The sequence below is a fragment of the Caloenas nicobarica genome, chromosome 1 (assembly GCF_036013445.1).
Source record: "Caloenas nicobarica isolate bCalNic1 chromosome 1, bCalNic1.hap1, whole genome shotgun sequence".
Classification (NCBI taxonomy): Eukaryota; Metazoa; Chordata; class Aves; order Columbiformes; family Columbidae; genus Caloenas; species Caloenas nicobarica.
Window position 1 is genome coordinate 10,374,503 of NC_088245.1, and position 14,927 is coordinate 10,389,429.

The 14,927-nt window shown below is 36.3% G+C and overlaps 1 protein-coding gene across 1 annotated transcript in view; it reads left to right on the forward strand.

Annotated features, from left to right (window-relative positions):
- Positions 1-14,927, forward strand: part of SEMA3E (semaphorin 3E) — a 143,380-nt gene that overhangs the window by 101,920 nt on the left and 26,533 nt on the right. The window contains exons 5-7 of the mRNA XM_065632373.1: positions 3,044-3,137; positions 11,494-11,613; positions 13,647-13,789. Coding sequence (XP_065488445.1) covers positions 3,044-3,137; positions 11,494-11,613; positions 13,647-13,789 — 357 coding nt within the window. The remainder of the gene's footprint in view (positions 1-3,043; positions 3,138-11,493; positions 11,614-13,646; positions 13,790-14,927) is intronic.

Genomic DNA, 14,927 nt, shown 5'->3' on the forward strand with positions numbered 1-14,927 from the left:
GTTTTCTGATGTCCTGGTGCGATCACGTCTTGTCCTACACCATAAAAAATTTCAGTTTCTGTTCCCTATCTGTAGGATGAAATAGGAGCCATATATTATAAACTGTGAAGTATGGATAATATAACTTCTGCAAGTATTGTTTCCACATAATTTTGTTTCTACACATGACTACTTTACCTAGTTGTTTTGGGTTTTTTTTCTGTAAACATTTTCAAATTCATTGCTTTTTTCCATTACTAGACAAGTAAATTTTTATTTTACTGTGTGGAAAAGTGAACAGAAAGCATTAAGACTAGAAAAATATATTAAATTTTTACTTTCCGTTTTATTTCTCCACTTCTACATCTTTCTCTCTGAAAACCAAAAATGTGTGTGGTTTTTTTTCTCCTTTATTGAACTGATTCATTGACAAATAGTTTGGTTGAGATCCCAGAAGACATACTTTTTAATGAGTAACTTTATTTTAATACCTGATTAGAGAATAAATAGCATCAGTTAGATTGTTTTTAGAAATATTTCCTTTATATCATATTTTATGATAATTATGGCTCCCTAGTCCTTTTGCATGGTTTCAGAAGGTTTTTCTTTTCCTTCCTAAGTTCGCCTTACTCTTTTTTTTCTACTGTTGACCCAAAATGTTACAGCATTTAGTTTTGAAAAATACCTGGTATGTGATGTTTGAAAAGTATGGAATGGGGCTGAGATTTTCACACACACACAGAAATATTTCTTCATTGTTTGACATTTACCCAACAGCAGAAGAGAAACAGTTACTACTGATGTGCAATTGAAGCTGATACAGCAGAAAATAATACTTCTGCACCACCAGTCTCTAGGTAGGATGATTATTTTCTGCTGCATCAGCTTTAAGTTCAGGCACTAATGTGTCAGGGTTAGGCCAACACAGGAGCTTCTGAAGAGGTGAGATTCTGAATGCCTTGTTACCTTATGCATTTTAGGACCACTATCTAAATTTTGTATGTTTTTTGCTTGTTATTTTTATTTTGAGGTGGCTTTTTCACTTCAAGTAGACATGAAACAGATGTCTTATTTTTCCACAATTGCATTCGGAGTTACGTCCCATTTTTATGGAGACTCTCTAACTAATGGAAATCTTATTTTTTGATCAGAAGTTGCAGCAAAATGGCATGTATTATTTAGACAGGTGGGAATGGAAGATAGGTACATCAGCTTGGATGATCTGGGGATTAAGAAGTGAATTAAGGTTTGAAGGGGAGAGGCTTGTGGCAAGTTCAGGATTAACTGTTTTAAATGAAACATAGAGAAATATTCAATTATTCATCAATGAGTGAGAACTAACAACTCCACAACTTTCCCACTTTTATCTTTTTTTTTCTGTCCTTTTAATTATTTCTTCTTCTATCACCAGTTTTCCACCCTATGTACCTCTTCTACTTCTTTGCTCCTTGTACATTTTTTATGACTTTTTAAAGAGAGCATAACTGTCATGAGTGGAGCTAACTAAAGAAAAGGGAACATCAGTTTTGCTTTGGTGGCACTTGCACTTGCTTGGGAAGAGAGAGATTTGCAAGCTGTAGGGTCGGATGGGTGGACATAAGTGAGTGATCTGATGTAGAGTGAAAAATACAGCTTTGCAGAGAGCAGACCTAATCAGGTTTCTGTGTCTCTCAAAAGCAAAACTTTCTAAGGACCAAGATCCATATGCTACAATGCCACAAAATTAAATTAATTGTAAACAGTAGTAGAAAAAAAGAACCTGTTATAATGACATAAGGACTAAAAGAACTACATATAACTAAATAATGACTACCAGGACACAGTGGAAAGGGAAATTTCTTATCAACTTTTCCTTATTTCTATTTTTTCCAGTGTAGATATATTGAGGGTTGTTTGTTGGGTTGTTTGTTTGTTAAGTTTTTGTTTGTTCGTTTGTTTCTGTGCGAGTGCAGATTTATTCTACCTTATAGTCTAGTAAAACCTGTTTTTTATGGTTGAAAAGTATCTTGGACCTCTTTGAGAATGTATGCTGTGAGGGAGAGATTCACACAGAACCTTCTCAAAATTCGGGGGTATTTGGCGTCCTGGATATTTGGGTTATTTTATGTCTCAAAACCTTCACCTTAGTATATTAGCAATGTGAAGCTGAGATTAGTTTACTGAACAGGTAGGTTGCATTTGTCCAATATGTTCTTACCATCTGCATTTCAGTAGCCTTTTGAGTAAAACTGTGACACAGAATTGAAACTGCTAGACTATCATGTTTACTAATCATGTACTTCATGGTTAGGTGGCATATTTTATATGAACTTTCATAGTTTTGTTTCTGTTTGACTTCTTATTCTCCCCCATTACTGTTGTGTGTTATGCTTTTTTGTTAATATGTAAGTTTAAAAATGTTTATGCTCTCACTTAATATTTTAATCAGATAACAATATTTGTTGGACTCTTTTGAGAAAGTTGAGACAAAAGTAGAAGTGCAAATGAAAATTTAAATGGAATTTTTTTTCTCAGCCTTGAAACCCTTACACAGACAAATTAAACTAAGTCGTCAATATTCTTTTTATACTGATATTCTGTTATATCCACTGCAGAAATCACATCTACTCTGAAAACAAAAAAATTGGGGATTAATTCCTAAGCATACTTTTATGAAGAAGAGATGTAAAACCATCAGGAAAAGATAACACAGGATGATATATTTAACAACTACTGGAAAAAATGTTTAAAGAAGGAAAACACATTCCATGGCTAGGTATCTATTTAATGTTTAGGTAATTTAGAGAAAAGATAGAGGAATCTTCTCTCCCTACTCCCACAAAATTGAAAAAAGTGTAATTTTAGTGCATATTTTACCGATTCTTTTTGGGCAGTGCACACACAAAGGTGACTTGTAGAAACCCAGAGAATTTTTACTAGTACATCAGTGTGCAACCGAAATTGTGTTTTCTCCCTAATGAAGTCAATCCATTACAAAGGTAAAATAAAGTTAAAGCTTGCCTCTAAGGACTTTTTTTTTTTGCCTATAGGGTTTATGCTTTTTTCTGTGATTTTTTTTTTAAAGGATCATCTGTTTCAACTGGAATCGCACAAATTTGAGAAAGGACGAGGCAGATGCCCTTTTGACCCCAGTTCTTCCTTCACCTCCATCTTAATTGGTAATGATCTTCATGTCACAAGCTTCACGGTCCTGTCAATCTGTCTTTCTGAGTCTCTTTCTTCAGCACACTGAGGTGTTGTCAGCCTTCCATTGCAGCCTTCCACATGTCAAACTTAATCCTCATGGTGCTGCCCACATTAATATTACATCCCAGGCAGCTTTAACTCCAGCAAGGGTGTCTCACTGAAGTGGGTAGATGTTATATGACATGTGCCATCCTGAAGAGGTAATTTATTGTTGTGTAATTTTGGAAATAAAAATTTTCTGCTTTCCTTCAAAGCGAAACAATATGTCTAGTTCAGTCTTTTACAGCATTGAGACAAATACACAAAATTTACTAATTTTCATCTACCGAGATGTAATCTGTGTAACAGGCATATTGTAAAAATGTGAATTTAACTGGTTTTATATCAAGCATTTATTTTTTATATGAATTATAGCTTTTGAGATCAAAATAGGTTTTTTTTTCAATACTGCCTTCTAACAAAACCTTCAAAATCTGGTGATTTTCCGTTAAGACAGTTGATCTTATATTTGACAGTTATAAAAATAAAATTCAGTCTAAGTCCTGCAGTGCCAGGAATCTGTGTTGAGATAGTGCTCCTCTGTGCCTCGTTGGTAAGTGTATCACTGTAGGGCTAAGACCTTTGCAATTGTAGTATAGTAAACCATATTTTTTTTTTCCTCTATAATGTTTTCCTGAAAATATTTTGTGAGACAAACACAATCTTGGCTATATTATAACACATTGACTAAAAATAGACTGGAAAAGTAGGTAAAGGGTGAAATCTAGGTGCACTTAGGGAGTAGCACAGTGATTTCTGATTTTAGAGAACACAAATAAGATGAAAACTGAGTACTTAAAAGGAATAGTCATTAAAAGAAATAACTAGAAAAAAAGAGGCTGAAGATCAGATAAATTTTCAACTTTTCAGGGATAACAAAGAGGATTTCAGGGCCCTTTGATATTTACATTTGACTTCATATCTTAAAGTTGGATATTAAAATCATACAGCTGAAGTCTCTGATTGTTAACTACAATTATGTAGTTTGCCCACGGTGACGAGAAAGTATTGGTGATGCGAGACACATGTAGTTTTACACGCTAGGTTTATTTGTTCATTTATATCAACAAATTACTTACAAGAAGAATCACCACCAGTAATGCCAAACCTTTCAAATTGCAGCAATTCATTAAAATATTGTTCATTCCCATTATAAAATACTACAGCTCAAATTTTTAAGAGTTAGTGAGTTAAGAAGTCATGAAAGAATCAGACAAAAATGCTGTATTTTGCTTGACCTTCCGAAATCCATGAAGAACAGATTGTTACGCTTTTCTTCCACCCTTATTTTGAAATAGTTTCTACAGTTTTTAACCGATTCCAGTCTTAGCACAGCCTGGGAACCAAGACTCATCCCATGGAATTTGCTGTAGGCCTGAAACCTCGTGGTCTAATCTCAAAGTCCTTCTCAACCTTTCCTCAGACAGAACTAAGTAAATAAACTAACTTGATCACGTTCCTACTGTGAGATCAATATGAATTTTATTTGCTTAAATGGAAGCCAGATTTTCCCACCAGACTACTGCTTAGTCCCTGTGTTTCTGGCCTATTCATTAATTTGCCTGGATTATGGGAGGACCTGTGGATTCTCAGTTTTATCTGAAAGACAAATCCTTTAAATAAGCCCTTCATTGATAAATGTTGATCAGAATCTTGGACATCCACTGACAATGAGTTAGAAAATCAATCTCACAAACCTAACAACTCTGTAGTGTGTTAAGATTAACAGGAGAACATAACACATTTTTGTCTGATCACTCATGCAACACGAAAAAATGGCCAAAATTTTGTCTCTTCATCAAAACTAATATGATCTGAGAAAGCTATTTAGAGGCTGTTTTTCTAGGCCTTCATTGGAAATCTATAATTTCAAGTGATCATGGAATGGTATTTTAAAAGCATACCAAAAAATTTTGAAATACTTTATTATTTCATTTTACTGTTATACTTTTTATACTATTACAATGACACACTTCCAACTCTTAGGAAAAATACCCTAAAGAAGTTTGCATTTCCATGTATTCTACTATATTGTATTAACTTCTACGGACCAGACACATAGTTCGCAGAATAAATAATGCTGCTCCTTATACTCCAGAATGTATAGCCTTTATCTCTGTAGGTATCCATTTGAAAAGGATAGAAGACACAGATGCAAACACAGTCAATATTAAAAATTCTTTTAATTGACATGTGAAAATGAGACTAGGACCTTCAATGCTAAGTGCACTCTGAAGGAAAGGATTCTCCTTCATTCAGGTGAGCCCTGACTCCAGTTCTTGGTGGCCATGATCCGATGACAGGAGATCACAGCTGCACCATGCATCCTCCAGGACTGGTCTTTCAGTCTTTCCGCCAATGCTTGGAGGTTGCCTTCCTCTTCACAAACTCCAGTTTTTTAGAAAGTGAAATTGACTCCTGGTGTGGAGTCAGCTTGCCCCTGGAGGCTGCAACCCAGAGCTGCCTCTACTCTCCCATATAGGTTCAGCCAATATGCATGTCCTTGAAAAGGTTTTATGCAAACCTGTTAGCAAAGACTTTCACATCCCAGCATCCTCTTCTTCCTAACCAAACAATTCAAAACCTGCTTCCATCTCTGAAACTCACATTAATACAGCTGCCTGCACCAGAATGGCTATTGACTAACTGTGAGGATTAGATTACCGAGGAAACTTTATATAGCTCTGATAAAAGTTTAAAAGCTTTTAAAATCTTGATCTTGAAAGATCATTTGCACGAACACTAATTGGAACCAGATTATCTAAATTAATTTAGGAAGAAAGAGAACCTCTTTTTCTGTATCTCTTCATGTATTTCAACACATCAGTTAAAATACCCAATGGTTCGTGACTTGGCTTTAAAACTAAATATTCATGCTATCATAAGTTTTATTACAGGTTGTCTGACCCCGTGGTAAAGTAGCTTGTGATGAATTCTTCAATTTATGAACAATTAACTTTTAGGAATTTATTGTCAGCATCAGGAAACAGAATAGATGTTGAATGAAAAACAGGCTGAATACAATGTATGTGTTTAGATAAATTTCATATAAAACTTTTGGACTTCAATTTCTAATGAACTCTCCCATCTGCTTCCAATAGCTGAAATTATTTTTGGTATCAGATCATGCACACCAATTAACTTAGATCACACTAGCTCTTAAAATATGAGAAATTAGTTCATGTCTATGTTTTGTTACCTGCAATATGTCACGATCAAGTGGTGAAAAACCTAAACTATATTTTAATACATCTTCTATCCATGGAATCCATTCCAACAGTATTTTCTAGTTTTACAATTTTAAAACAGTTTCATGGGTCTGTGTCTTTTCTTTCACTCTAGACAATGAATTAAAATAAATACATATTCTCTCAAAACAGAAGACACAATACTTGAGTGACTGACAGAAAATACAAATATATGGAGAAAGTTTACCAGTTAAGCAATAGCTAATTTCTTTTGAATTTGTTTTTTTTTTTTCCTACTGTGAAAAGTACCACTTGCTAAAAATGTGAATTGGCATTCTGATTTTAGTTGTCATGTGAGTAATAACTGGCCGACGGTCAAATAAATGCATGAAAGGTGCTGGTTACATTCCACTCATTATGTTCTACTGCTTTACTCATAACAGAGCTAGTCCACTTTGTAGAAAGTGATGTAATGGGGACTTTACACAAAAATGTCTACTGTTGAATTATAGCTTATATTTGTATCACCTTCCAATTTGACGCAGGTACACAAAACATACCAATAACAAACAAAAGAAATCCACTTCTAAGGTGGAAGGAGCCAATTTACAGAAATCCCTTGTATGTATTAAGTTTTTTAAATTAAATCACATGCTTCAATCTGTTTTATTTTAAGGGTTGTCATCTAGGAATTCTTGATTCTAGAAGAAAAATATTGCATTGATTTTATTAATCATTTTGCCCCTGAGGAAAGGGGCAAAAATGAACTTGTCTTTTAGGTGGGCCCAACTGAACTTTGATGTACTTGTTTGTGTGAAAAAATGCTAGCTAAAAAGTATTCATGTATCATTTGAGCTAAAAGTGGGGTTTTTTAGGTCCATGAGATTTTTTAAATTAGAAAAAAAAAAAAGGAAAAAAAGTTTCTATTCTTGTTTTAGCAGGATTAACCAGGCTGTGTTAAAATTTAAGCAATTAATTTGTCAAATACATATGGAGCCAAGGTTAGACTGGGAGAAGGAAGGAGTGGTGAAGTTCTGTGAAGCTGCTCAATTTGCAGCTGATTTTTCACTGGAAGATATTGATTTATCAGTGTGATGTGCAGCCGTATAAAACCCTGCAACCAAGACAGGAGTGAGTTGACATGTAGCAGTAGCTTTTCAACAGAGGAAAAAGAGTAGAAATCTTGCCAGGATTTTTCAAACCTTAACCTCAGGTTGTCTCTAAATCTAGAATTAGGCAGCACTTGTAAAAACTTAGCACTGTTCAAAATCTGTAACATGGATTTAAATGATGTGCAAAAGGGTACTGAATAGAAAAAAGAGAAGACTCTTTTAATGTCAAAAGTGCAAAAGATCTCAGAATTATGTCGAATGTTCTTGCGCCAGGATCTTTGCCAGTCACACTCATCAGTATCATCTCATCGCTTTCCTTAAGTGACCTGTCTGCCCACACTCAATACTTGTCTTTTGTTTAGTTTTGTAACACTACAGGCTAAAAATCAGATTTAATTTCTGTGTCTGTACAATATATTTCATGGAACAATATCCATCCAAGATTGGAACTTCCATTTTCTCCGCCCAGGATCTCACAGATTAAAGCAGTGATAACTTCCATGGTATATGGTTGGATGCCATACCAGTAGGTTGGTTAAGTACACTGACATTTTATACCTATGTTAAGCAGAAGGAATAGGTTTTATACCCAAAATTCTGAACATCTGGACTTATAAAAGTCAACTCTACTCACTAGCAATATGTGATGAATCACTTACCCTGCACTGATACATTTTTCAAGATTCACTATGGTATTGAAAGGATAAAAGCATTGTGTTTTTTATTACGCATCACCATAATTAAAGAAAACCCCACCCAGTCTGAGATATTTTTCCAACAATATTCTTAAAGTGGGATTTACAATTCAATTAGAGTTGTGAAAAATTTCTGGAACACATTTCAGAACCACAGGCAAATTCTGGTTTTTAAGCAGCTCTGTATTGTTCAAAAAATAAATTAGTTTGGGGTAACCTTAACTTCTACTGATGCTATAATTTTGATTTTTTTTTTTTCATTTCACTTGCCAATATTTTAAATCACCACTATGTATTTTACAAGGCAATATCCATTCCTTATACGGTGAAACCGGAGACAAAACTACACTTAGCTCCAAATCAGCAGAGATCCTGGAACCAGCCCCAGCTGCCAAACTGCAAATTTTTCAGAATCATTATTCAGACTTATGGTACCATTCAATTCATATATATCTCTTAAGAGAAACAAAATTCACACTTTTAAGGGAAACGAAGATGCAAAATTCTTGCTTTTGCTATAATCCTTTATAGATGTTATTTGAATAGGTCATTCTTGTTTATTTTGATTAGGGGGTAGGAAGCCGTGTCACTGAAACCTCCACTCAGATTAGCCACAAACTGGAAATAAGTTATTTCCATTTCGTGTCGTTTAAGTCGTGCTGTGTTATTTTCTAACATAAGGATGCCACCTAGTGACAATAACTGTCTGCTTCTTAAATTGGGCCTAAAAAAATTTCTATAGTAATCTAAGTCCGCAACGGTATGAAATATATTACTCTTAATGCTTGGTTAGTTAAGGGTAATTGCACCCATGCATAACTAAGAGTTAGAATTATTGCTGATATTTCACTAAAGAAAAGCATATCATCTAGCACAATTTTAGATGGGTCAGATAAAGTTAAGCTGGATTTTTGAGCATATGCATGATCTAGTTGTTCTTAACTACATACAGATTTTCAACAGTTTTTGGCAGTCATTGAATTATTTCTAATATTTTCCTATGCTCACTTGTTTTGTGAATGCCACCTAAACCCTTTGAACATGAGACCAAACTTCTCTTCCCATAATTTTTTCAGGAAGTATTCATCACCAGTTGCCCAGGATGGATGAGATCTCAGGTCCTGTCCCAACACTGGTGAATATTTTAAGGATATGAAAGCAAGTTATTGCTGGACCACAGAAAAATAAGCTCTTTTTCTCTGTCCACTGAACACATAAGCACATCCGCCAGCAAGTTATGCGCAAACTGTAGTTATTTCAGATAAAGTGGAACAGCTCCAGTAGGCTGACTAGAAAACCCCCCTAGCTGAACAAAACGTATGCTTGACATCTGTAAATCACTTCTAAGGTATCAAGTACTGCTGCTTATGTCTCCAGCTGGAGAGATAACTGCATCCAGCCCTCCAGTATTCACAGAATCACAGAATCACAGAATGTCAGGGATTGGAAGGGACCTTGAAAGATCATCCAGTCCAATCCCCCTGCCGGAGCAGGAACACCTAGGTGAGGTTACACAGAAAGGCGTCCAGGCGGGTTTTGAATGTCTCCAGAGAAGGAGACTCCACAACCTCCCTGGGCAGCCTATTCCAGTGTCTGTCACCCTCACCATGAAGAAGTTTCTTCTCATATTTAAGTGGAACCTCCTATGTTTCAGTTTGTACCCATTGTCCCTTCTCTATCCTTCTTGAACTGAGAGGCCCGGAACTGGACACAATATTCCAGGTGTGGTCTCACCAGGGCAGACTAGAGTGGAAGGAGAACCTCTCTCGACCTACTAACCACCCCCTTCTAATACAGCCCAGGATGCCATTGGCCTTCTTGGCCACAAGGGCACAGTGCTGGCTCATGGTCATCCTGCTGTCCACCAGGACCCCCAGGTCCCTTTCCCCTACATCACTCTCTAATAGATTGTTCCCTAACTTATACTGGAACCTGGGGTTGTTCCTGCCCAGATGTAAGACTCTACACTTTCCCTTGTTATATTTAATTAAAATTTTTCCTGCCCAACTCTCCAGCCTGTCCAGGTCTTGCTGGATGGCAGCACAGCCTTCTGGCGTGTCAGCCACGCCTCCCAGTTTGGTGTCATCAGCAAACTTGCTGACAGTGCATTCAATTCACTCATCTAAGTCATTGATGAATATATTGAATAGTACCGGTCCCAGTACCAACCCTTGAAGGACTCCGCTAGATACAGGCCTCCAACTAGACTCTACCCCATTGACCACAACTCTCTGTCTTCTTTCCTTCAGCCAGTTTGCAGTCCACCTCACTACCCGATCGTCCAGTCCACACTTCCTCAATTTAGCAGCGAGGATGCTGTGGGAGACTGTGTCAAATGCTTTACTGAAATCAAAATAGATGACATCCACTGCTTTGCCATCATCTAGTCACCTGGTTATGTCCTCATAAAAGTCTATGAAGTTGGTAAAGCATGACTTCCCCTTGGCGAAGCCATGTTGACTGCCCTTAATGACCCTCTTATCCTTGATATGCCTTGAGATGGCACCAAGGATTGGTTGTTCCATCACCTTTCCAGGGATGGAGGTGAAGCTGACTGGTCTGTAGTTACCTGGGTCCTCCTTCTTGCCCTTTTTGAAGACTGGAGTGACATTTGCTTTCCTCCAGTCCTCAGGTATTTTCATTATGTGCTTCACTAATGAATCTTTTTTTCATCCATGTTTTGTGCAGAGCTAAATCTGATAACTATGCTCAGGAAAAATTCCCCATTTGAGGTCTAATATGTGGATTTGAGTGTGGTTTAGCCTTGAGCTGTATCCATGCAGTGTAGCCCAAATCAGTGCTCTGGTGCAGCTATCACTGTTCTTTTCCTTAGCACTACATCCTCTGAAAACTGCTATTGCATTTTCATCCCATTTTCTGGCTCCTGTTATTTCTGGCTCCTCATAAACCTAACATGTCCTATCCAGTCCTGGGAACAGCAATTCGTTGCTTCTGATTTGCAAGACCAGGGCACATCTGGAAGTGCTCAGAAGAAAACCACTGGTCAGAGTCTTTGCACTGGTGAAAATTTAGGTGCCAGCAGCCCGTGAATGAAATTTAAAATTCTTGACCTCCTGCTGTTATAACTGTGTATGTTTGCAGTTCCAGTAGAAACAATGCCTGTATGCTCCTTACACCATATATAACTTACTGACTCGCCTTTTTACCTGAATTTGAGCAAATACTAATGAGCCATGTTTATAATGCAGTTCCTATCATATGCAGTGAAATTATTAACTAGAGCATTACCAAATTGCTTTGTTTTGGTTTTGGTTTTTAATGTATGATCTGCAGGTGGCGAACTTTTTACTGGTCTCTACAGTGACTACTGGGGAAGAGATGCTGCTCTATTTCGCACCATGAATCGCATGGCCCATCTGCGAACTGAACCTGATAGTGAGCGTCTATTGAAAGGTATGGGAAGGAGTAGAAGGAAGAACCAGAGGTGTTTTGGATGACTAGACAATTTCTGTTTAACCAGAAATTTAAAAGATATTGTTCATGCATATGTATATCCATTTGGAGATGAATTTGTTTAAATTATCTTTTTTTTCCATTAATTTTTTCATGAACCCCTTGCCAGAATGAACAAATTGAAATCTTTACTTTGATTACATATTGGATTTAACAAGCGGAACTTTTAAATCCTTCATTTTTCACTTTTAAAATTGCTTTTAATTTATACTTTAAATTTTCTATACTATTTCATTATATGTCAGATATAATTAAAATAGTATTTTAAGATTCTCTATTTAATTAATGAGCTTCTAATTAGAACACAGTAATCTTTCTTATAGACGAGACCATTTTGTCTTTGTTGCAATACAACTCTATATTTGCCAAGTTGTGTAGTAAAGACATGTCATGCAATAACACAAAATAATAAACATATGGTGATCATCCAGTTAAATGAAACAAAAAGTTAAAGTAGGTAATTTTAAAGAAGAAAATTAAAATATTGTTCAAGAAAAATATTGAGAAAAATTATGTGCTGGGAAATTTAGAAATTGTTTCACACTCTTCAATGTGAAATGTAACTTAATTTCAGTGTTGAAACTTCTGTGAAATGAAGAGTCAGAATCTTGATTTGTTTTGTGCCAAAAGAATTGCAATATTTCATCATAGCAGTTACATAAGTACTGCTAACGTTTGTCAAGTACAAGCAATAATTGCCTGTTATGGTGACTCATATGGTGAGCATCACCTTTTCAGTGAAAAGATACAGAAGTTCTTTCTCTCAAATTTCAAGGCAGTTTTCTCCCAAATCAGAAGAGAGAAAACAGTTCTGCTGCACACTTCCTGCACAAATCTGACCTAAGGCTTGAATTAAATTAATTATAAAAAAATATTTGAAATATGCTTAGATATGTTTTAAGTCAAATACTAAGATCTCTGCTGAACTCGGTGTTTAGATTAGCTATATATGGGTAGCAACAATCAGGTGGATGTTCACAATATGCAAGTGAAGTTTTCTCTCCTCTCCTCTCCTCTCCTCTCCTCCCGTCCCCTCCTCTCTTACCCTCTCCCCTTCTCTCCTTGTCTCTTTGTAAGATTTAATTATTTTAAATATTGAATTATCTAAATTATGGCCTAAAACTTTGCTTTTTGTTTTGTCTATACTTGAAATAAAAACTTGCAGAAAGCAAATATTTTTAAATGTATATTAAAAACATTTCAGAAAATCAGCAAATGCTGTATCAATGTCTTAAAATGCAATGACTATTTTCATAAAGAACAGGAAGTTAGAAAATATTTACATTACCAACTGCTTCTTAAGAAATCATACTAGTTGTATGAATGACGTTCTCATTTAAAGAACTTGTAAAAACTTTGCTACAGTTCAGTGAGATGAAGTCATTCACAGGTGTACAGGTATGGACTCAAGTCTGAACTTAGATTTCAACTTTGCAACAAAATGGCAAAACAGGAAAAATTTAGATTTTTATTTCATGACAAGGACACACAATGCCTCTATCTATGAACATATATGTTAATATAACATCTATTAGCTGAACTACCAGAGCTTTTTTGTTATATAAAAGGCTGTTTGTCCCAGACTGACATTCCTGCACCTGGTTTGTATGGGATCAGAGATTGTGATGTGAATATTAGTGCAAGGTTTTTAGCATAATCCAAATGAAAACACATAAACCCCAGAGAGCTGGACTGGAAAAAGGTCTTTTTCTTGCACACATACAAAGGAATATTGATTTGTGAACTGGAAGTGTAAGGATAGTTTGACAATAGTGTCTTCCACATGTTCTATAGATACCCACCCAGGAAAAAAAAAAAAAAAAAAAAAATCTTATTTCTATCACCCTATTCCCCTTAGGTAGCTCTCTGATTCTTTAATTTTATTTTTTCTTTACTACCAACTGATTTTCAGTATTGAAAAAAAGAGTGTTTAAAAAAACTTGAATTCAATTAATTTTTGTTTTCTTTTAAAGAACCAAAATTTGTTGGCTCATACATGATTCCTGACAATGAAGACCACGAAGATAACAAAGTATATTTCTTCTTTACTGAAAAAGCATTGGAGGCCGAGACAAGCACTCATGCCATATATGCTAGAGTGGGACGTGTATGTGCGGTAAGGTCCTTTTTCTGATTTCTCACTTAAATGAAAAGAAGTACCTTCTTTAGTCCTTCTTCCCCAGGCAAATACTGCATCTGTTAATATATGTGAGAGCAAGTTATAGGTCTGAATGAAAATCCTACATTTAAACAGCCTGAAGCATTAGAAAATCCAAAAGCAATCCAAATCTGGGCTTGAAGCTGAATTTTGCTGAGAGAGGAAGGCAAAGTTCATTGTTATTCAGCTTCATCTCTCTTTGTGCTATTACATCATAACAGTAATAGCAGTTGCCCACAGGACACTGTTACCATCCATTTTCTCAATTCGGATCAAGGCATCTTTGCTGTTAGTATTGGCTGGAGGTCCAGGGCCTTTTGCAGCTCTTACAGCTGGCATAAATTGATGTCAATTCACATTCCTGGTGACAAGACCAGCCCAGACACCTGTCATCTCTGACATTCCCACTTGCTTTCCTATTCTGTCGACAAGGAGGAGACTTAACTCACCTGCACTTGTGGAGGATCCATGGCTATCCTGTCAAATAGCTTTTGCACCCAGCTGGACAGGGTAGGAGACAATGGGCACAGACTGAAATACATTAAATTTTACCTGAACATAAGAAAGCAATTTTTTACCGCCAGGGTGGTTGAACACTGACACAGGTTCCCCAGAGTCTCCAGCCTTGGAAATAATCAAAACCTGAGTGGACACAGATCTGACAACTTGCTGAGCAACTCACTTGTGGAAACTTACTTTGAGCAGGTCAACTGGCTTAAACAATTTTCAGACATCTCTGCTAAATTCAACTGTTCTGTGATTCTATAATCTCTTTCTGATGCATGAACCATAGGAGATGCATGTCAGCCACCTATAGAGTGTTTTATAGAGAGTAGCTAACCACTGATTTCATTTCATCTGTCATTCTTCTTCTCAACAGCAACAAAGGAAAAATGTGCAGATAGGAAGCTAGAACAAAGGATTGAAGTGCCCAGCAAATTATTATCGCAACCAGGCATAAGGTTTACCAGAAAGAGCAGAAAAGTCATGAGGCGAGACCTTGCTTCCCCCAACTACCCTGCACAATTATCCATTTCCCACTCAGGCCACGTTCCTTGTGTGTTGATCCCATCTCTTTTTGTCTCCCTGGCCCCAC